Source organism: Zosterops lateralis, assembly GCF_965231275.1.
Source record: "Zosterops lateralis genome assembly, chromosome: 2".
NCBI lineage: Eukaryota > Metazoa > Chordata > Aves > Passeriformes > Zosteropidae > Zosterops > Zosterops lateralis.
In genome coordinates this window covers 9,167,821-9,190,682 of record NC_139763.1, presented here as the reverse complement: position 1 = coordinate 9,190,682, position 22,862 = coordinate 9,167,821, and the positions used below count along the sequence as shown (strand labels likewise).

At 36.0% G+C, this 22,862-nt stretch overlaps 2 protein-coding genes across 5 annotated transcripts in view; both read right to left on the bottom strand.

Moving 5' to 3' along the window:
* The window catches only part of RPGR (retinitis pigmentosa GTPase regulator), a 53,111-nt gene that overhangs the window by 14,661 nt on the left and 15,588 nt on the right, over positions 1-22,862 (bottom strand). For all 4 annotated transcript variants that reach the window (XR_014589333.1, XR_014589334.1, XM_083855016.1 and 1 more), the window contains exons 7-13: positions 18,103-18,261; positions 10,926-11,081; positions 10,304-10,428; positions 8,978-9,157; positions 7,958-8,123; positions 6,542-6,648; positions 4,815-4,880 (exon numbers count right to left, since the gene is read on the bottom strand). Coding sequence is in view for 2 of the 4 variants with exons in the window: in XM_083855016.1 (XP_083711142.1) it covers positions 4,815-4,880; positions 6,542-6,648; positions 7,958-8,123; positions 8,978-9,157; positions 10,304-10,428; positions 10,926-11,081; positions 18,103-18,261 (959 nt within the window). In the remaining 2 variants the exon portion in view is untranslated. The remainder of the gene's footprint in view (positions 1-4,814; positions 4,881-6,541; positions 6,649-7,957; positions 8,124-8,977; positions 9,158-10,303; positions 10,429-10,925; positions 11,082-18,102; positions 18,262-22,862) is intronic.
* LOC310905768 (uncharacterized protein) lies at positions 1,165-3,718 on the bottom strand (the record flags this gene model as incomplete). Its single annotated transcript, XM_083854461.1, has 1 exon — positions 1,165-3,718. One exon carries the CDS (start codon positions 3,716-3,718, stop codon positions 1,340-1,342), a length of 2,379 nt encoding a protein of 792 aa, XP_083710587.1. The 3' UTR covers positions 1,165-1,339.

Below are 22,862 nucleotides of genomic sequence, written 5' to 3'. Positions count from 1 at the left end.
ACTGAATGACATTTACTCATATTGATTTCTTTCTTCTTCTCTCCTCATTTTTCAGGTAGGGTTTAAATAACTACTTTTCTAGAGAATGTCAATACTGACATCTGTTTACAAAAATTTCTCAGACCACCCACTGGCATAATATTCAAGTAACAATGCTGCATGATGAGTCCCTATCTCTTCATTTGCCAGTTCAGTCCCTAATGGTTGAAGGAGTGATGCATTATCTTACAAAAACAATTTACAAGATTTGTTTGAGTATTTTAAAGAAATTCTATAAGTATTAACTTTGTCTTTTCCAATTTGAATTCAGACTTTCTTGCCACTTCCTTTACTATTCCATCTGGCTTGTTGGTTTACCTCTTTTCAGAGATTACAGATAGGATTTTTTTTAGGAGGGAAAACCATAAATCTCCTCCAATGAGGAGAAGCTTTGGCTCTGATCCTGAAAACATGTATTCCCCCTTCTGGAGTACCTCAGAGTTAGAGGACTAGTGTGATGTAGTCTTTTGTAGGCAGATACAGAATCTTTTGTGTATTGCACAATATAAACAAATAAAAAATGTTTTAGAGATGTCTATTTCAAATTCTTAGTTCTATCTAATCACCAAGTGTGATATTCAAAACTTATCCCTGAACTTCAAAGTAATCTAGGCCAGATTCTGAGATCTCTGTGTGTCTTTTCTTTTTGCACAGAATTGTGCACTGACACCAAAATAAGAAGTCAGCCTTAAGGCCCTTGAAAAGTCCCAGGGTCATCACTTACCCAGGCCTGCATTTCCATTTACCTCCCATCTGCTGACCCATGTAAATTTGGCAACTTGTCCTTTCTTTAAGTACTCGAACATTTTACCAATGTAGCAACAGAATAAAAGTAGGGGGAATAAATTAAGGAGTGATACCAACATTTAAAAATAGCTACATTTGCTAATTAACTGAAACTTCTTTCACGTAAGGCACATTATCAAGTAAACTGTCTTGTAACTGAAATTGGTGTATTGCTGATCCAAAGGCAAAGGTTACACTGTTACAATGTATAAGTAATTTGTCAGCATGACATTACACTTTGATTAAGAGGCAAACACAGTTTACCTCCTCAGCAATTAGTTTTTTTTATATATCATATGTACATGATAAACATGATTGTGAAAATGATTGTATCAGTAAAGTATGATTTCTCTCATAAAAGTGTCCTAAATCTAAACATTTTCTTCAGTCTTTCTCAAGAAATTGGCACTTATATGCATAATAGTATGCTTTAGTTCCATGAAAAGTTTCTTCCAAGTAATAAAAATCAATCTATTTCCTGAATAGGCTTAATATGTATCTCCAGTAGTCCATGCTACTTTAGTGTTAAATAATGAGGTAGCACATTGTTCCAAAACTTTTCTGAATTATGTAAACCATTTGCTACATGACGTTTGGATTTCATGTTTTGTTTAGAGCTGTTTGGTAAAGCAGTACGTTCTGCCTTTTCTGGCTTCCTGGGTTTGCTTTTCTTTTCTGGAAGTTTACTACTATAATTTTTCTGTTTATCTTTTGCTTTTTCCTCTTCCTCTCCTTCTTCCTCCTCACCCTCATCTCCTTCTTCCTCATCCTCTTCTTCCTCCTCTCCTACATCCCCTTCCTCCTCATCTCCTTCTTCCCCTTCTTCTTCCTCACCTTCTCCCCCCTCACCCTCTTCTTCTTCCTCCTTATCCTCTTCTCCTTTTTCTTCTTCCCCCTCTTCCTCTTCTTCTTCTTCCTCCTCCCCCTCCTCCCCTTTTTCCTCTTCTCCCTCTTCCTCTTTTTCCTCCTCTCCCTCTTCCTCTTTTTCTTCTTCTTCTTCCTCTTCACCCTCTTCCTCCTCTTCCCCTTCCCCTCCTTCCTGTCCTCCCTCTTCTCCCTCCTCTACCTCTTCTTCTTCCTCTACTCTTTCCTCATCCCCCTCTTCTTCCACTCTCTCTGCTTCCACTTCTTCCTCCTCATCTTCCTCTTCTTCTTCCACTCCCTGTTCTCCCTCATCTTCTCCAACAGTCTCTTCTTCCTCCCCTACTCCCTCATCTTCTTCCACTCCTTCTCCCTTGTCTTTATCTTCCCCTTCCTCTTCATTTCCCTCCTCTTCTTCTTCCTTTTCATCTTCTTCCCCCTCCTCCTCTTCTGCTTCTGTTCCCTCCTCTTTCTTATCTTCTCTTTCCTCTTCCATTTCATCCTCCCCATCTTTTCCTTCTTCCACTCCATCCTCACCCACTTCCTTCATTTTTGTATTTGCATCTTCCTCATCCTGTTCTTCTTCAGATACCTCTTCTTCCTTCCCTGCCAAAGAGTCTCCAAAATCCTCCTCTTCACCCTCTTTGTCTTTTACATTCTCCTTTTCTTTGTTTTCTTCTTCATCTTCCTTTTTATCTTCTCCTTCCTCTTCTGCCTCTACCTCTTTTCCTTCCTCTCCCTCTCTATCTTCCCCTTCTTCCTCACTCTCATCTCTTACCTCACTTTTTACCTGTTCCTCTTTTTCAGTGCCTTCCTCTTTCTCATACTTCTCCTCCATATCCTCCTTTTCTCCCTCACTCACCATTTCTTCTTCCTCCATCAACCTGCCTTGCTCATCTCCTTGATGTTTGCCATCTTGCTGATTGAGCTCCTCAGTCTCCTCTGCACCCTCATTCTCACTGTCTCTTTCAGCCTGGGGTTCCTCTCTTTCATTTTCTTCCTCATTATCATTTTCCTCTTCATCTTTTTCTACTGAAATTTCATCTCTATCTTTTTTCACTTCACTCTCTTCTTCCTCTCCTAGTTTACCTTCACTGTCAATTGTTTCATCCAGTTTTTCTTTTTCACTTGCATCCTTTTCACTGCCTTCACTCTCCTGCTCCTGATCAGAGTCCTCCTCATTCTTAATTTCTAATGGCCTGTCTGCATCAGATTTAGCATCAGAGCTTGTTTCTTCCTTATTCAGGCTTTTTATTTCAGTCTGTTCTACACATTCTTTCTCAGTGTTTGTAGCTTGCATGTCCTCAATCTCACTGTCTTTTTCTAAGTCCAGATGTGTCACTGTTGTCCTTGACCTCTGAACAATTCTGTGTTCATAGCTGATCTCTTCCTTAAGTATATATTTTTGGAGACCATTAGTACTTTCTTCAGTTGAAGATGATGATGAAGTTACAGATATTTGTTTCAAAATCTGATGCTTTTTTTTAAGCCCCTTCTGTTCTGCACTACTTTCTTCCCCTGTGACATTTATCCTTTCACACTTGTCAGATTTTTCAACACCATCCTTTATTTTGTTTTGACTTTCTGTTGTTTTTTGGCTCCCTTTCTTTTCAACAGGACTGTATTCTTGTACAGTTAATGAATCAGTCTGGGGCTGATCCCTGGGAGCAGAAGGAAGTACCTCTATTTTAAGGGATTGCTTAGATTTACCAGCTTTTGGCTTTTTATTGGAAGAATTTATTCTTTCAGTCAGAATTTGATTTTCAGTGGGAAGATTATATGCTGCATCCTCCCTGAAAAATTCAAGATTTTCCACACACTCTTTTCCCCGTTTCACTAATATATTTTTGTCCACAGTAATTTCTGGAGCACCACTTTTCAAAGTTGTATCACTTTGTGCATGCTCAGATTTACCCTTCTTTGTACTTTTCTTGGCCAAAGGTTTCCCTAGAAAGGCACTACTCTTTTCTAAATCTTGTCCAGGTGACTCTGAAAGTGAGGACTGCTTTTGTGAAGAGCCAGACTCTAACATTGAGCCCTCCTTTGTGAAATCAGAATCCTTGTTTTTCAGCCCACCCTTACCATCTCTTTTCAGTTTCACATTTTTATTGTTCTTCTATTCCACATGAGAAGCAGAAAAGTAAAAAGAAAGAAAAGAAGCATTAAAGACAAATGACAGCGAAAGCAAAATGTTACAAAAGCGTCTGAACAAGGAAAGAAACAACTTGTGAGGGGATTAAAAGACAGCATAAAAGGTAGAATATTTCTGATGAAAGGAATTTGCAAGTGCACATATCAGAAGAATGTAACATCCTGTTAATGATGAATGTAGTGCTACACCTTTCTCACTATCCAAGGAAATGCAGTAAGAATTGCCAGTAACACATCCCATAAAGCAGAGCAGGGGCAATGAATGAGGCTGTGCAAGCAGAAGGAAATTATTACAGTTCTCTTACACCTTCCTCCTTTGGAAATCTTCTGATGCCCTCACTGGTATGCCCTTTCTAAGAAGTTTGAAAATCTGTTGTCTTTTTGCTTTAAATTTTGCATTTATTTACAAATTATTCATAATAGCTTTAAAAATCTAAAATAAAATTTTAATTAAATAAAGTTTGTTGCTCTTTTTCAGCAACAAAGTGCTGAAAAGCTGGGATCACTTTAGGACTGAAATAGGAAGGAATTACAAAATACTTTAATTTCATAATTAATATTGGTATTGTTGCTGCTTTAAATATACTTCATGTTGAATATCAGCAAACAAAATCTTTATTTACACTGTGTCCCAAAATATTTTCCCTAGCAACAAACTAGTAGAAATGTATGCTATCACCTGAAGTTACAAGGTGTATATGATAGTATCTTGCTTCTTAAACTGGTGAAATATTATAGATTCATCTCAAACTGCACTGGATATGTGGAGTTCTGGGTGCCTGCCCTAATTCTCTCTGCCTTCACGCAGCTTCTTAGAATTTTAGCTCATGGATATTCAGAAAATTAGCAAGTGGAGGTCTATAAAATTTGCCTTTTTAAAAACTCAAAGCAAAATAATGAAGTACTAGGACAATACAAGAATTGCAATTTTTTAAAACATCAGTATCAATATACACATATGTAATTAGTTACAGTACCTTCTGTTTCTGGAGTGGTGATAATTGTAAGGACCAGTCACCAGGATTCAACTTCATTGCGTGTGTCTGCAAAAAATAAGATCTCTATTTAAAAAATAAATATATTTAATGTGGAAAACAGTATCAAAGCCCAATTCTACTAAACAGACCTATTTTATGAACATTTTATATATTATTGCACAGTCAGGGTGAGACAAACCTGTATGATCATTCAGCTCATCTATTTCACTTCCACTCCCTCATTTACTGCTTATACAGAGAGTGGTGAACAAATGTCAACACCTAACACTGCCCTGACCTTTCTTAGAGCCCACAGGCACATTTGAGATCCACCTTCCACTCACTGTGAGGTTACAGACCCAGCTTTACTCCCTTGTCATCACAACCTTCAACTCAACATCCAGTTTGGTACCAAGGCCTTGAAAGAACACTTCAAAATATGTTACACAGCAGAAATTTTCCTGGGAAAATTTCCTGGAATCTATTGCCTTTATCTCTTCCACATAAATGGAAAATTATCTCTTCCAAATGGCAATATAATAATATTGTCTGGTGCTGATTGTTAACTACTCATGTTTAACCACTATACTCTTTTTCAACACAGTGAGCATGGACAGTTCTGGTTTCAGGTTCCCAGTAATTTGTATCATCAATACGACATTAAAGGTTTTTCCTCCTCTTGTCACGTGTGTCAATAAGGGGTATGTTGCCACAGTCTAGAAAAGTTGATACAAACTATGCTGTACTAAACTGTAGAAGATTGTTTTCATCAGAGAAGAGCAACCATTTACTTTGTATTTTTTGACAAGTTTACCCGATGGGATATTTTTTTCAAATTTATGTTTAAAATTTTTTAGATTTTTAAAAATTGATTCACCATAGATATAAAACTGGAAAGGAGAAGGAAGTCTATCACATCAACTGTGCAACATGTAAATAATGCTTCAGTAAATTAATGAAGGCCATGCTGTGCTTTGGATCTGATCACATTTTTTCTTGTAAATCAAAATAAAGTTTTATAATGTTAAATAAATGGCATGCACAAACAGCCTGTTAAATTACTAAGTACTCTTAAATACAAACAAATAATAATTCCTGTAAGATGTTCAATCCCTCCAGCATAACTGTGGCTGCACTAAGGCCAGGACATGCTTCTTTCTGCTGAGAGAATAAAATATTTTGGAAAGTTGTACAAGTGATAAGGTGAGCACATTTTTTAAATAAAAGAAATATGTAGGAACAAGATGGGGGATCACTAAATAATCAAAATGTCTGGATTTTGGCCTTCCCTTTATTATGATCCACCTGCTTTAAAAAAACTCTTCTCAAAACAAGAAAAATGCTCTTCTGCTTCATTTCCTGCAATTCTCTGTTGGAAGTCATCAAGAAAAGCAAGGTCAGAGATAGAGATCACCATGTGGCCTCCATCATCCTTTTCTTTTTTTCTTCTGGTTTCCAGAGCTAAAGCGTGGGGAGGCACTGCACTACTTGGACTTCTTCAATCTCATATCACAATATTACTTGGAAAATTAAAACATATTTTAGCATTGGGTAATGATAATATAAAATACATGCTCATTTAACAGTGTGTCAGTACTTTTTGGTGTCACATATGATGTTCTGGGCTAGCCAGGAATTCTGTATTAGAACCTGAAACACAATTCAGCTTCTTTGTCTCCCCCTGCAAAAAATTACTGAATTAGAGATCTATTATAGCAATATATTACCATATTTAGGATGTCAGTTGTATCCCCAAGGTTTCTGTCAATATTTTCAGTATCTGAATCTTGTTCTGAAGAAACTTCATCAGGTTTATCTTTTTGATGATTATTTTCTACAAGGTAAAATAGGGAGAAATGAACAAATGTCATAGGAACAAGCACTGTATAGCAAACAGAACACCCCACTCTTAAAAAATAAAGATTATTCATCTTTTACTAACATAGAACTGAAGTCCTCAAAATCTTCATTTCCCTAGCCCGACACAGCAGAAACACTTCCATCTCCTTTCACCTTAACAACAGAGGTAACTCAGCAATCTGGTCTCAGTTCACTGTAGATCTTTGACCATTTCTTCAGGCTTTCAAAGCCTAAATACTACCTGGGACAAAGATTCTTTTGGACAATCTCTTTAACAACAGTGTAACAATTAGACCAAATTAGCTGCAGTCATGTTATCTCCATTGCACATTATCTATGTAATGGGACAGACAGAGAGTGTAAAGCAGCATTATAAAAATGTCCCTATATCATTAAGCTCATCAGGTCTATGATTATTTCATACAGCACAAGACATGAGGTTTAAGGCCTAAAAAGACTCTAAAGGAAATTCAAGGAAATTCAAATTTCACTGCATTGCTTTCCTGAAACCAGAAATGCTAATGGACAGGCTGGCACATTTAAAAATAATCATCTTCATTCTATGAATTAATTATTTTCAAATTAGATTTGTCTGCCCAGTAAATCTGAGATAACTATTACACAGAAGCTCTGCATTCTGCAGTCTTCGGCATTGTTCTTCCCAGGAAATCACACATGCCCACGGACCCAGATAAGTCCAGAACTGCTCTAGAGAATCTGTGCCAAAGTCCAGTGCTGTATTATGATTATCCAGGCTTTTCCACTAGCTAGAATACTATAAATCCTTATTATCTTAGATAATAAAGAGTGAAGTGTACTTTTGTATTTCCAAGTGAAGAAGAAAGGTCCTGTAAGAATTAGCAGACCTCTTTTCTTATCTTTTCTTATCCAAGTTCCTTGTAGGATTACCTATATCTTTAAGACACTTCCTAAATTTTTTCATCTGTAATTCCTTTATTTTTCATGAAAACAAAGTAAGTAGTTCATGTTCTTACAGTATTTTTGTGAAATCTAATTTCTAAAGGCTTAAGGAACCACAGGTACAATTTATAGGTTGTTTTTCTTTCACTCAAGCCTCCCCTAAAATCTTTAAACTTATTTTGCAAACATGAGCAGTGTGAGGCAACTTTTGTCTGCATTTCTCAGCTTTCATGTCTGTATGCTGCCAGACCTTCCTGAGGTAAGACTGAACCAGAACCTTTTTTCAGGTTCAAACAAAACATTTGTTTATGAATGATGAGAGATGATCAGAAAAACAGCAGCAAGATGTGGGGACACTTCACCTTTTTCATGGTCTCCATCCCTCACAGATTCAGATTTAGGATGACTTGTTGCAGAAAACCAGAATGGGCTGGTGTTGCTTGTCACAGGCAACAAAGATCTTAAGAAGCTTTTTCCCATTGGAGGCAGAGTTCGTGCCATTCGAACAAACTGCTCTGGGGACCTTTCCTTCAGATAGATTGAGAAAAAGGGTAGAAGAACAAAATGTGAGCAATCTCTCATATTTATTAGTGGTATTGGCTTTTAGCTGGGGATACAGTGTTGCAACTTAATAAGCAACTTAGAAACAAATATCTAGAATTTTAATTATTTATAGTCCTAGAAAGTGGGCAGGTACATAGTAGGATTTTTAAGATTATCTCTATGCAATGATTTCAAGCAATCCTAAAATATAAACAAAGGAAAAAAAGAACATTTTTTAATTATTAAAAATGAAAAACTAGTATCTCAAATAATATAAAGGTATTTAATCCACAACAACAAAACATTTTTACAGAATAAATTCAGGTTTTGGTAGAGTTAGTTCTCAGACAAGTAAGTGAAGTGACCCAATTCATTGTACTGTTTAAGGAAATCACATGGCATGTGTAGTTGAGATAAAAGAGCAGAAAGTAGTATTTTAAGTAGCTACATTTAATATTCTCCTTTGATATTTTATAAACTATGAAATCGTTTAATATATTCAAGAACACAGAATGAACAGTAAAAGAGTCATGTTCTTACTATTTTTTAAAAAAAATATTTCTAAGATAGTTTAACAAATGCAAAGAAACGGGTCCTATATTTTACAACAAAAAAAATTAGAAACTCAATTTGAATCTCTTTCACAGAAATAAATAAGCAAAATCAGACCAATACCTATTTTTTTTTGTCCAGCATCAATATATTTTTCATATTATGCATTAAAATTAAACAATTTAAGAAGGTATATTTAACTGCTTGGTATATGCTGTGATTTTTGTCTTAAAAGTGATTCTGTTTCCTGAAACAAGTGTGACAACTCTCAATGTTTGTAAACTTACCCTCTCTCGACGTCGCATTCGTGCTGCTGATAATTGCAAAGTGTTTGCTAGTACAAAGTCCTCACTCATTTTAGGGAGAGTAGCAGTCAAACGAGGCTCATATAAATCTTCCAAGATTACCTCAGATCCTTTAGGTCTTGGAGCAGCAAAAACCAGCATGTGACAACCCCCACAAGCAACCTGCAGCTCAAAAAAAGGTCTGATTACTTCACTTGCAAGTAGCAAGGATGCAATTTTGTTAGTTATCTCTAGGGGCTTAGATGATAAAAAGAAATGTAGCAAAAGACATCTCAAATGGCTCCAAATTTAGTTCCTAATTACACCAGTAAGATAAAAGTACTTAATTATATTTATTAATGACTAGTGATTTATATTCACTTTATATTCAGTAGTTAGTGAAATACAATATATTTGTATTGAACAGAAAAAAAAGACAGGCCTATGGAAATTTTGATATAGAAGATAGCAAAGATATTTCAACTAATTTTCAAAATATTTTAGCTAATTATTTTGATACAAGTCAAATGAGAGCAATACTGATAGTTTCAGTGACTCAAACCTAAATGCTTTACCACAAGAATCAGCAAAATGTAAAACAAATTTGACACCCTCCAGTAGACACAATATAATTACATAAATATCGGAGGTTTCACTTTTTAAAAGGTTTAACACACTCACTGCTTCCAATAAAACTTCCTTCACCTGTAATTCCAGTAAACAAACAGAAGTGATCAATAGATTTTTGTCTCAAATTATTTTGAATCCTGAGTTATGTTTGTATTTTTGATGCTGCCAAATCTGTGACATTTATTTCTTCTGCACCACAAGAAGCAGATGAAAAAACTATCCTTACACAATTCTCAAAAGAAAAGACTACTCCTGGTTTCTTGCTTGGTTTGGATTAAAAAAATCCAATTCCTCAAATTTTCTTAAGATTTAAAGGTATCCTACTGTACAAAAATTGCCAAAATTGAGAAGATGACTGTCTGGTGTTCACAGAAAAGATATAAATTTCCCAATACTTCCAATCATCCAAGAGCAATAAATAATAGTGTTCATAAGCTACCACAGCTGGAAAGACCAAAACACCATAGCACAAGAGTACTGAATAAAACCCTAAAGAGCAATCTCTGTGTGTAGCCCAAGTCAAAGGCACTATAAACTAAATGAACACTGTGCTAAGGATATATAATTTCCTCTTTCCTTCAGTTTGTGTTGTCCACTATTTAAATGTTAGAGAATGAAGTAATTTCAGCTCTTATTAATAATGTGTTTTATATAAAGATAAATATCTTGGTGTCTGAAAAGAATGAAGAAACATTTTACCAAAAGGACTGTGAACTTCAAGAAATTGTAACAGAGAGTGGGATCAAACAGATTTGTAAAACTCTCTTCTCCAAATCCTAACTTGCCATGTCGTCCATCTCCAAAAGTAAACATGAGGCCATTCTCTGTGTGTGGGAATAAAAAGGATGTTAAAACAAAGATTCAATACAAAACCAGTATAGAACCATTACAAGCAAAGTAACAGGCAGTGGAAGTAAGAAATATTTCCCTTCCAAAAGCAAAACCTGAACAATTATTTTGAGATCTTCAAAGATGAGTATTATTTAAAAATATGCATTTTTTTAGACTGACTGTTATGTTGGTCTAGACAATTTGTAAAAAAAAAAAAAAAGTCTCAACAAAACAATAAGACTTAAACTGTATAGAAAAACAAAGGCTTCTAAACAAGAATATTTGTAAGCAAGGCATGATTAGAAGATTATAATCCCCAGGAGATACACAGTTATGCCTGGCATGGCTGAGTCAGAAATTCCTATCAAATTCACATTTCTCACTAGCTCATTTCACCTTTAGAACCAGTAATGGATATGTCTGCTACTGCTCATTGACAAAGAAAGCTTTTACAGTATAGAAGCAGTTCCAGAATTTTGCACTTCCATACCTGCTATCACAGCAGAGTGATTTTCCCCACATGAAATGTTACGTATTTTATGCCTCTTCAAGTGTTTCACAGACTTTGGTACTGAACTTTCAAACACAAGAGTTCCATGTCCCAGCTGCCCATATTGTCCAAGTCCAAAAGTATAAACATCTGTCTCTGAAATTATACAGGCAAAGTTAACAACAAGTATGTTAATATGTATATTGATTTATGCATTTATTTATATAACAACCTAAGTTCTATTTGCCAAATGGAAGGCCACTGACATAAACACCATAAAAATGTTTAATCAATTAAAAAATGTGCCAACTAATCAGTTACATTTACCAATTATTAATATAAAGCAAAATTTAAAAAAAACAGGAATCAAAGCACTAAAGAATAAACAGAAAAGAATTTTTAATGGTTCAATGTACAATATATTTTCTAACATAAATGCAAAATAATCCACTGTTCCTATGTACACAAAGCAAAGTTAAACCAACGTATGGGGACTATTGTATACGGCAATCAATTCAAGACCACAATGTTTATACATATATACGCATTTTCAAAATAGCCTCATCCTAATTTCTTGTTAGCTCTATGAACATTGTATGACATTTAATAGACAAGACCTCGTAATTTGTATGGCAGAAGAGACTGGAACAGTAACAGAACAGGTTTCAGCATTCTGTTCAGCTACCAAATCAGCCCTGCAATAAATACAGAGAACACTGTAATTGTGTTAACTTGTGACAGGATAATCATCTTTCCACATTTATATTTTGTCTGTTTAATGGACTGTCTGTGCCAGGAAAAAGAATAAGAGCTTCTCCAAAGCAATAAATTTCTTGCTGTGTCCATCCTTGGCACTCCATCACAACAGGGGAAGATTGTGAAGCTTGGAAATCTTGATGAGGTCATGCTTGAACAGAGAATTTTTTGGGGGAAAAAGGAGGTTTCCTAAAATTTCGTTTCCTGTCCCTTTTACTTTTGCATATAGGCAACAAAGGAAAAGTGAGAGAAATTCTACTCAAAGCACTTGAAAAATTATTATAAAAAAATGGGAAAGATTATGAATTAACAAAAAATATTCCATATTTAGTTAAAAGAATTTTCTAATTTCAAAGGAACTCTGATGAAATAGTAACACTACATATGGAAATGTTCTTTCTAGGAAAGTGTTTTCCTTTCTGTTCATTATAAATTGTTCTATACTAAGATGCCATAAATTCACACCATTAAAAGAAAAAAAAATGTCCAATGGTCTCATATTATTTTTAAATTGTGGATTAAAAATATTGAGTAAAACTTTTTTTTTAACTAAATGTAATAGTAAAGCTCCCTCTGCTGGAAATTTTGGTGCAAGAAAGTAAAACCTTCTCGGTAGCTTTATAAAGTAAAAGAAATAGTAAGAATTTTCTTGTAATATTTAGATTTCCTGCATAAGAAGTAAGAAACTACACCTGAAAGACAGGAGCTGTCTCTAAGCAAACAAAAGTCTCATCTTTATTTTAGTAAACCACTTTCTCAGGATGGCTGATTCCAAAAATTTGGTTTAGTGGATTTGTTTTTAAAATTCTTTGGAAACTCACAGATAATTTAACTACATGGCTTTATTTGGTTAACATAATTACTTTGGGTGAACTACAAGGTTTTTTTCTTTAATCCTAGCATGAAACATGCAACATCTTCTGCATTTGTGTTGAGAGAGAGATGTTAACTTTCACAGTGCAAGGAATCTTTTCTTTCCTGTGTTTCTACTGAAAATAAGGAAAAAGGCCAATCCCAAGCCAGGTTAGTGTGCCTTTATATGAGAAATAATTTCTTCTGCTGCCCTTATAAACCAGGAGCACCTAAATATTTCTCCTCCTAAATTTGGTTCTTAGTGAATTATCAGGGAAGAGGAAAAAAAAAAATCCTTGCACCTTTCTTAAATGGTTCGGCACTCTGGTGCAGAAGTGAGGTGAGGTCAAACACCACGAATAACCCCCTTTAGTAGAAATCAGTTATTTCCTCCAGTCTGTCTTTATAAGTGCACGAAAGAGAAGTGTATGGAAAAGCAACCTCACACACTTATTGATAAAATGAGAGGGATGAATTTCATCATTCTGGACACAGCAGCAGATCATGAGAGGGCCCTTGAAGGATGAAGAGAAATGGTTTTAGAGCCTGCACAGAAGACAATGGCTTTGCTGTTCAAAGTGACCTCCAGCACCTGAGTGCTGGAAGAGCTGCTTCTTCATTTCCTATTTAACTTTTTGGGATATTTCCCTGTAACAATGTTATCTTCCATCTTTGCAGGCACCTTTTGTAATCTCCATGACCATTTGCACTATCAATAAAACAGTCCTAGGCAAAAAGCTGTATAGCTTTCTTATTATTTTTTTAAAACATGCCATTTCCTGACAGAACTGTGTGAACTCAATGACCGTTTTTCAGAACCATGTGTTCCCTGCTATGTATATGAGGCTACAGATGAAGTTAAGAAGTCCACAGAACTAAAAAGGAAGCAGACAGGTAAGCTTATATCATAGAAACATGGAATGGTTTGAGTTGGAAGAGACCTTAAAGATCATCTGGTTCCAACCTCTCGCTACAGGCAGGGATATTTTTCACTGTCCCAGGTTGTTCAGAGCCCCATCCAGCCTGGCCTTGAACATTGTCAGGTATGGGACATCCACAACTTCTCTGGGCAACCTGTGCCAGTGCCTTACCACCCTCACAGTAAAGAATTCCTTCCTAATATCCAATCTAAACCTACCCTCTGTCAGTTTGAAGCCATTCCCCCTAGTCCTGTCACTCTGGGCTCTTGTAAATAGTCCCTCTCCATTATTTTTGTAGGCTCCCCTCAGGAAATGGAAGACTGCCATTAGATCAGCCCAGAACTTTCTCCTTTGCAGGGAGAACAACCCCAATTCTCTCAGCCTTTCCTCATAGGATAGGTGCTGCATCCCTCTAATCATCTTGGTGGCCTGTCCACATAAATTCATTTCCCTTGAACATTATTATTATTGCTATTACTATAACTATTATGCCAATGAACTATTCACTCTCACAAGAGCTTTATTTTTAAACAGCTTATGATGAAAAATGTTACTGTAAAAAATCAACTCTCAACACAATGTTCAGTATTCAGAGTTAGTAACTGGATTTGGGGATTTCAGTATAAATAGTATACAGATTTAAAAATGGTTTGAAAAATCTAATAATCCTATATGGTCTGAACTGTGAGTTCTGCTAGGAAAAGGCAGAGCTTTTACATCCTTTTTGTCCTCTTTCAAAAGGGTGCTTTGGCTTTCTTTTCTTTTTAAAAGACCTTGAGACAGAAGATGAAAAATCTAACATTTTACATACTAATGTACTAATGTTCTTATGTCAAACATTCTATTCTCAAAGGTCTGTTTCACTTTTTCCTTTGAAGAGTTATCTTTGCTTTCCTTCCTTTCAGAGAATGAAAGGAAGTAATACATCCTTCTATAGAAAAAATTATTCCTAGAGGATCTGTCCTCATCTGAAAAACCTGCAAGATATTAAGGCCACTTCAAATAATCTGTTTCTTCTTCTCCATTTTCTAGATTCACATTTATTATTTTTCTAGCTTTTAAAACAGCTTATTGAAAAAAGCACACAAACTGGGATTGCTGCTCTCCCATATTTCATTCGGAAGTGATGATACCAACAGCTTTCATTCGCAGCAGGAAGGATCTGCAAACATTGGGGGTAGTCGGTGCATTTTTTTCAGTCTCTGAGAGAAAGAATCTGGGATGAGGACAGGATGTGCTTGGACCAGCTGACTGACTGCCATGGAATGAACAGCTCTGTACTATCGAGGTTTTGCACCATAGAATTTTTAAATGCAATTCTGTTTAGTGTTGAGAACAATTGCAAATATTAAAGGCAGAGGTAACAATAAAGCTTGTAAAGAAGATGGTTTCCAATACCATACTCAACATTTCTAAAACCAATCTTCAAGAAATTGTTTTTTTTCTAAATTATTGCTCTCAGCAATTTAATTTTTGCGCTCTGGGATAAATAATTTAGTTTCTCATTTTGGAATTTCAGAGCAAAAAATCCCAAAGAATTGTTTTAATATATACTTTCTACCTTTTACTCTGATGCTTTTTGTAGCAATTCCAAACAGTACCTTGATTTAATAACCCATATAACAGTGGTTCTTGCCATACAAAATTGCCAATAGAATAGATAATAGTCATAAAAAAGAAATCAAATGAAGTGCTTTGGAATAGACTAATTACGCAAGAGAGTCAGGAAGAAACCTGCCTTATACTCTGTAAAATAACTGAATTATGCATTCTTTTAATCTGATAAACCTTAAGTAGAAATGATGTCAAGAAATGAGCCAAGATGTGCAACCGTTTTTCCATATGACATTTTCTGTTGTGTTTTTGCTATGTTAAATGAGATAGATGAAGCAGGGGAATATTCAATACTCACAACTCAGTTCTTGTTTCCTGAGACTAAAATCCTTAAAAACTGGAAAGATCCTGAAAGGATGAACACCACACCAGTATATATTGTGTTAGTAAGGGCAAGCAGCACCCATTTTCATGGAGATGGAGATGACACATGAAATTCAGAATTTCTTCAAAATTGTATTTCTTTCTTAATTTATGAAAATGAGCTTGAAAGAGGAAATGTAAATGTGTCTGCCCCTCTTTAAAGACATCTCATCAGAATTCTCAGCTTCTGGTCACACCACTTCACCTCAAGATGCAATTTCGGACCAATTTCAAGTGAAGTTTCTGGTGCAAAGCCAATAATGTATGTATTACATTAAGTCACAGTTGCTTGAAATTTTTACTATCCATATCTACCTCTTCTCACAACTTTTTCCTCAAATTTTGCTTTGAGTCAGAAAATTTTCTCTATGTTAACACTTCTAAGTATCTTTCATTAGAGACAGTATTGGCACTATCCTCTACTGTTTTGCTCAAAATGTCTTAGAAGTTCACATCTGTCGCCTACTTAATAACAGCTGATTCACATTAAAATAATCTATTTTATTTTCATCCTTATCACTATTAATCTTTAGGAAATATATTTTGGGGGGGAGGTAGTTTTCCTCTTTTTGTGACTCAACTAGGTCATCTGGCACCCAACACTTTGATCATCAGCTGCCAGCTCAGCCAGCACTAAATTTCTTATTTACCTTCTACTAAGAATTTATTTCAAAAAGCAAGTAAATCTTACTTACATACATACACACAAACTTATTACAGTATTTTCTTCACTGCGTTTTTTCTATTTTTCTATTTATATTTTCCTCTTTGTTCTAGCTCTTGTACAGATTTCACTAGAATGATGATGACATCCAGGTCTGTATCTTTCTTCTAAATCTCTGTAATAGTCATCAGTTATAATGACTTTTTTATCACATGAAATGCCATCAAATCAAAATATCTACTAGTTGAATTCAGATTTATGGTTAAAAAAATAATCAATAATGATAATAAAATTCTTTCTACAAAACTTCATTTTGTAACTCATAAAATAATTCTGTGATTTATGCATTTGTTGGTCCCAAATTTATGGTAGTTTTTTTACTAATAATGATTATCTGATTTCACATAAAGAAATATATTTCGTGACATAGAATACTGCCAGGGTAAGACTGTATGTTGGTGGAAGAAGGGAGACAAAGGCACTGAAATGTAGCCAAATGTTTACATTATTTCCTGGATTGGCTACTGCTATTTCCCCTTCATTGCTTTCCCAAAGGAATTCTATCCAGAATCTTGCAGCTTGACTCACTACACATAATCCTTCCCAGCATTTCACTTCCACCTTTACTCTTTCTAATGGCTTGCAGAACAACACCACATCATATTACTCAATCTTCCTCAGTCAGATTTTCAGTTTATATTTTAGAAAGTTTGGCTACATAACTTTGAAGGTACATCACCAGATTGTCAAGAGACAGCTACAGAGAACTTTCAGAATACAGATTTAAGGAGTGATATCTATACATACAACTTGGTTTTACAGCTTTTTCATTTTACACATATTATATTTCTTACAAGCTAAAGCTGATATTTTTTGAACTATCTTCAAACAAAGTCAAACTTATCTTTCATGTTTCTATACCACTCTAGGTCAGGATAGAATTTGTGGAAAGAAAAGGCTGGCACTGCTTTACACAGATGCCCTGGAAAATCTAAGTCACACAGGCAGACAACCATTTAACAGTTCAGTAACACAGAGCATCTTCCAAGTATGATATATGTGGCCCTGTGAACTAATATGTAACAGTTGTATTTGCTGATTTTCATAACCTGCGCAATATGTCAAATGTATATGTCTGTATTAGTTTCATATTTATGCTAAAGATTCTGCTCAAAGGCACAAGCAAATTCTGTATCACAACAAGAGATATTTAATCCATTCAGGCATGCAGTAGATAGTGAACCTACTTGAAAAGTGACTTCCTACATACCTTCCTAAATATTCAAGAGCATTTAAATTTACTACAGAATGGAAGCTTTCCTCTAGAATTTTCCTCTCACTGTAATAACAATTTCAAGCTCCTTAGAGGAAAGAAACATCAATTACCTGTGTTGCACCAGGTGGTGCTGGCTTATTGCAATTCCAGTAAGAAAGGCACACGGCCTATGTAAAGTTCTCTTAAAATGCTATTTACTGGAGCTAAGATTATAAAGAAAAAGAAGATAGGATCAATATCTTCTGTCCCTTCAGAGGCTGGGAATCCTGAGCTGTGTGGAATTGAAAAGGACCCCAGCACGCTGTGCAGACCCTATCCATGGAAGATTACCTCAGTTTGAGCTCTTACAGGATTTTCTTACATCCAAAACAACTCTATACATAGTTTATACTGATAAATTCAGCATTTTATACTGAATTAAAAGGACATTCACTTGCTGGGAACTTGCTCTGAAGTTTCATATAAAAGCAAGGACAGGCCAGTGGTGTCAACCAGGAGCTGCCTGGAAGTCCCTTTGTTAAAATCACCTGGCCCAGTTCATCCTATAGCCAAGGGACATGGGCAGTGCAGCACAGTCTGCCTTAGCCTCGTCATCCATGGACTCCTACCTCCTTGGTGTACAATGCTCTTCCAGTCAGGATCAGCATCCAGCATTTCAGTGGGATGTAAATTCTTTAGAGTTAATGGAGTTTAAATTACAGGACTGTAAGAAAAGCCAGTTAAATTGCATACCTGTCAGCACCACAGTGTGTTCTCCACCACAAGCAACCTTAGTAACCTTTTCCGTAATTCCCAGTACAGGCTGTGGGACTCTATTGTTCTTCAGCTGTTCAGGGAATAATCCCAGTTTCCCATTCACAGGTTCTCCAAAAGTATAGAGCTCACCATCCCCTGTGAAAATACAGAACAGAGCATGGTTTCCAGCACACACTCAGGAGCAAGGATGGGTTGTCAAGACTGCTGCAGACACAAATTATAAAGGCAGAAAAGTGTATGAATATTACAGGATAGCTGAATACATTTGTATAATGCCCAAACAGCTGTAAAAAGCACTCTGCTTTGATGGGACACAAAGGTGCTAGATTTTAGTCCCCTCCAAATTCAGAATCACAATATTTAGCCTCTAAGGAGTGTAGCTACTTGGAAAAACAAAACCATATACATTCTGCTTCTAAGAAGTGGCAATTCCCTCTGTAATCAGTACTTAAGTCAACTGAATTTGCTTGTAAGAATCTGAACTGAAACAAAAAATAATTTTGCATAGAATTTTGATGGAAAATCAACCTGCTCAAGCAGGGTCATCCCTGAGCACATGGTACAGGATTGGTCCAGATGGGTATGGAATATCTCCAGTGAGGGAGACTCCACACCCTCTCTGGACAGCCAGTTCCAGTGCTCAGTCACTGCACAGGAAAGAAATTCTTCCTCATGTTCAGGTGGAACTTCCTGGCCATCAGTTCCTGCCCATCCCTCCTGTCCCATTGCTGGCACCAGGGAGCAGAGCCTGGTCCATGCCCTGAGCCCTCCCTGCAGACACTGACACACAGGGATGAGGCCCCTCTTAGCCTCACCTTCTCAAGGCTTTCTCACATTATTCTACTCCACTTTTCTAAGAGTTTTTTGCAGTCATTTCAATCTGTCTGTGCTTCTTAAGAACCAGCAAATTACCTCAGCTGCAAAAAAGTGTATTTCATTTAATTTCAAATCTATGGACCCTGTTCAGGTCCAGTTTGATTTCCTGGTTTAATTCTGATTTTGTTCTTATATCTATGTGCAGAAATACTCTGAACAGGCTGATACTTTGCTGTTTTTTGCATCAGCATCAATTTTCTCTTCTAAAACAGTAGCCCAATTAAAAAGATAAAAATCAACTGCAATGTGAATTCTTCTGTAACCAAAACATTCTGCTGACAAAAAGAGATTTTAATAAGCATTTCAAGTGGAAAGAAAGAAAGAAAAAAAGAAAAAACCAAATAACAAAAAGGATCCTTTTTTGGAAGGTGAGTATTTTTTCGATTCTCTTGGATCAGCCATATATTTCTAAAAACAAGTTTAAAAAACCCCAAAAGCACTTGGGAGATAACTACTTATGCAGTTCTCTTTGAAGAGACCAGCAGTTCTCTTTAAACCCTATTGCACTGCAAAAATTAATCCAATCACTATCTAATTAAGAGGATTAAAGATTCAAATGGCCAAGCCTCCCAAACTAATCAAGTTTATTACATTTTTTCCACTTAATAATCCAGCTAACAAAGATAAAACCATTTACCAAAGCAATTTTTGAATGCATTACACATCCCTTTTAGGCAAATAGTGGTCTAAAAATTATGAAAAATAGCAATCAAGCACAAACAGAACCCAGTCAAACCCAGATAAATTTTGAGTGCAGGATGTGTGCAGTACATCTGCATGCTGAGGACATGATGTACTATGCACAGTACACCTGAATTTTAAGGACACACTGTTCACAACAAACCCTGGTTATTTAATTTTCTCCTCTCATATGAGTCACACTGTCACACACTGAACTTTCCCTAATGTGGCACATTTTCTGTATCACTAAACTTAAAATCAGAGGAGGAAATCAAAAAAATGGACAAGTGAATGGAAAGTGTCCCTCAAAGGAAAATGTGTGTTTGAGAGTAGAATAGAGACCTGGGTGGTGGAAAATGAGTGAAAAAAAATGAGTGGACAAAAGAATTGGATAACTCTGAGATTTCTTGAATAAATGAAGAAGAAAAGAAATATTTATTAAGACCAAATTGTTTAAACTGTTTCAAACTCTGAAATTCAGAGCATGAAAGTGTTTGTAGGACGAATGATTCTTAAATCAGTCCTCAAAAATAATGTGAAAATATATTAAAAAAGAGAATTCAAGGAACCTGTAAAGCTCTCTATAAAAAGACATCTTCTTAATAAGAATGCATCTTGACCTTGATTACAGTTACAATTCAAGCAGGGGAAACACTAGAAGGGGTCTAACATATTCAATTCCTTTCTGTCTCCACAAATCTAACTCTGCTGTAGAACCCAGAGCAGTGACGAGATACATCAGCTTCTCCTGCTCTCCATCTCCTGCAGTGGACAAATGAGCTGTACATGCTTGCTGAGCTTAATGCTTCCTGAAAAATTGTCCCCTCCTGAGTGTGTGGTCAAAGGAAACTCAAGTAAAGATCTGTGTAAGTGTTTAAAATTGTTGCTACACCCTCCCAGGAGTTTATTTCTCTGCTGATTTACCTAAGACATAACTCTAATACTGGGACACAATGTCCAAAGCCTGCAAAAAGGGTGGAAAGGAAACACACTGTGAAAAAATCCTAAAGAGAGATGGAAGCTACTGACTAAGAACTTCTTTGCAGTGGAACTCTTTGATGAATGCAAAGGAGAGGGAAAGGGAGCAAACAATCATCCTTCAAATATGAACTGAATAATCAGACTAGTTCCTAATTTGCATATGGAAATGAGTTAGCCATTGCCTGTGTATGTGCCTAGTCTACATGTCAGAAGTGGGTTTTTTTATTTAAAATATTCAGGATTTATACTGTTCTTCTATTCTACAGCCACTTTGGCAACAAAAGTGGACTCCACATGTACATGGCAGAATACAGGTGACACATGTTCAGCAGTTAAACTATTGTCTGCAAAGAAGGCTTTCTAGAAAGCAGAAGAAAAAAGGGTGACATCATTTTTTTGGAACTCTAAGAGGCATTGCTCTCGGCTTTATAGCAGTTAAAAACCTAAAAGATAAAAGCCTACTAAAAACACCTTCTAAAACCCAGCAATGTCAAAGAAATAAGAACTTCAGTTAAAAAAAAAAAAAAAAAAAAAGCTGGAATTTTTTATACAATACTCTCTTATTAATGAACATCTTGCCCTGGAGAGGGCACTCTGTGTCCACACTATGTTTTCTAGTTGCCTCATGAGCCACCTTCTGGTTTTAACTCAGATATTCCTGTGTTTCCAACACGTTTTTCAGCCAGTGCACACCTTATGTCAAACATAAATATATTAAGAAAGGCAGCCATATGGTACCAGCTCATCAGTTCAGTCTGACAGCAGTCAGACTTTATCAAGTCTTAAATCCTGCAAGTATGTTACACTATTAAGGACAGTGAATTGTTTGATGCCTAAAAATCAAAATGTGATAATTCTACAGTACTCTAATAACTGCTAAGTAACACATCCTGTGACTATGGTCTACTCAGAATAAATGCATAAAGTTAATTTTAAACCCTGTGTGGATACACACTGACAGTAGTGCAACAGAAAATCGATTCTGCAAAAGTCTTGGAGGCCCAATACTAAATTTTCACAGTAGCTGAATATCAGTCAAATAAAATTGTTGGCATGGGGCTACAGGAAAGTAATAAAAAACTATGCTTTCACCACAAAGAAGGCCATGTGTGTGTCAGTAGCTTCAGTGACATAGACTGAACCCAATCCATGCAGGACTTGCAGATATTAAGGCTGAAAATTAAGATTTTCCATCTTATCCTCAGGCCTGTTTAAGTAGTAACAGGTTCAACAACGCTCCATTTTCATAAGTGATAACCAGTTCATTCTTCCTATTAATATTTTAAGAAGCTCCATTTTTCTTCACCAGGTACAAGCCTAAGCCTTTTTTTCTTACCGCCTTCCATTAAAAGTTTGCACTTCCTTAGGGCACTTGGCACACACTATTCTCTCTTTACTCTTAAATGTTTGTCCTCAACCCTTCTTAATGAGAACTTTTGTGACATCCTGCTGCACTCCTGGACCTTCAGCTCTTGGCTTGAAGGCAGAAATACACACATTACTATTACATCCTTGAAGCAAGTATCTTTTTCCTCCTCCATTTTTTCTGAGTCCAGGAACCTGTATTTTTTCTAACAGGTGCTAAGGTCCTGATCACTCCCAGGCACTTAATTCATTTACTGTAATAAAAGCTGCAAACTACCAGCATAACACCTAATTAATATTTGTCCACCGTAGCAAGGTCTCATTCTGTTAACAGCATGTTCTCAGAGAGCAATATAGATATTGTATGTGGAAAAGTAACATTTATCAAGTAACCTGGGAAAGGTATCTGATGGAATAGCTCCTGGGTACCCATTAAAAGCTTTACAATCAAAACTATTGATCCTCTGAAATCTTTAATTACTCTAAGGGGAGCAAACAGTAAAGTTTAATAATGTAAATCTATATGGCTGAGAGGAATTCATAGCTGCTCATACATAATGCCATCAATAGTGGCTGATAATTCATCCATACTGGCATTATTAAAAGATGAGTGGAATCTTCCCTTTGGAAACCAATAGAGAGTTGGGAGGAAAGAGGTGGAAAGCAACAGGGAGGTGGTTTGGTTTTGAGATCAGACAACAGCTCACTGCAGCATTGCTTCTCCTCATATCATGTACTGACAGTTTAACTGACTTCAGAACTTAAATTTTAAGACCAAACAACAAACTTGGACAACAATCTTTTACTTCTAACAAGATTGTTTTTGTCTCATA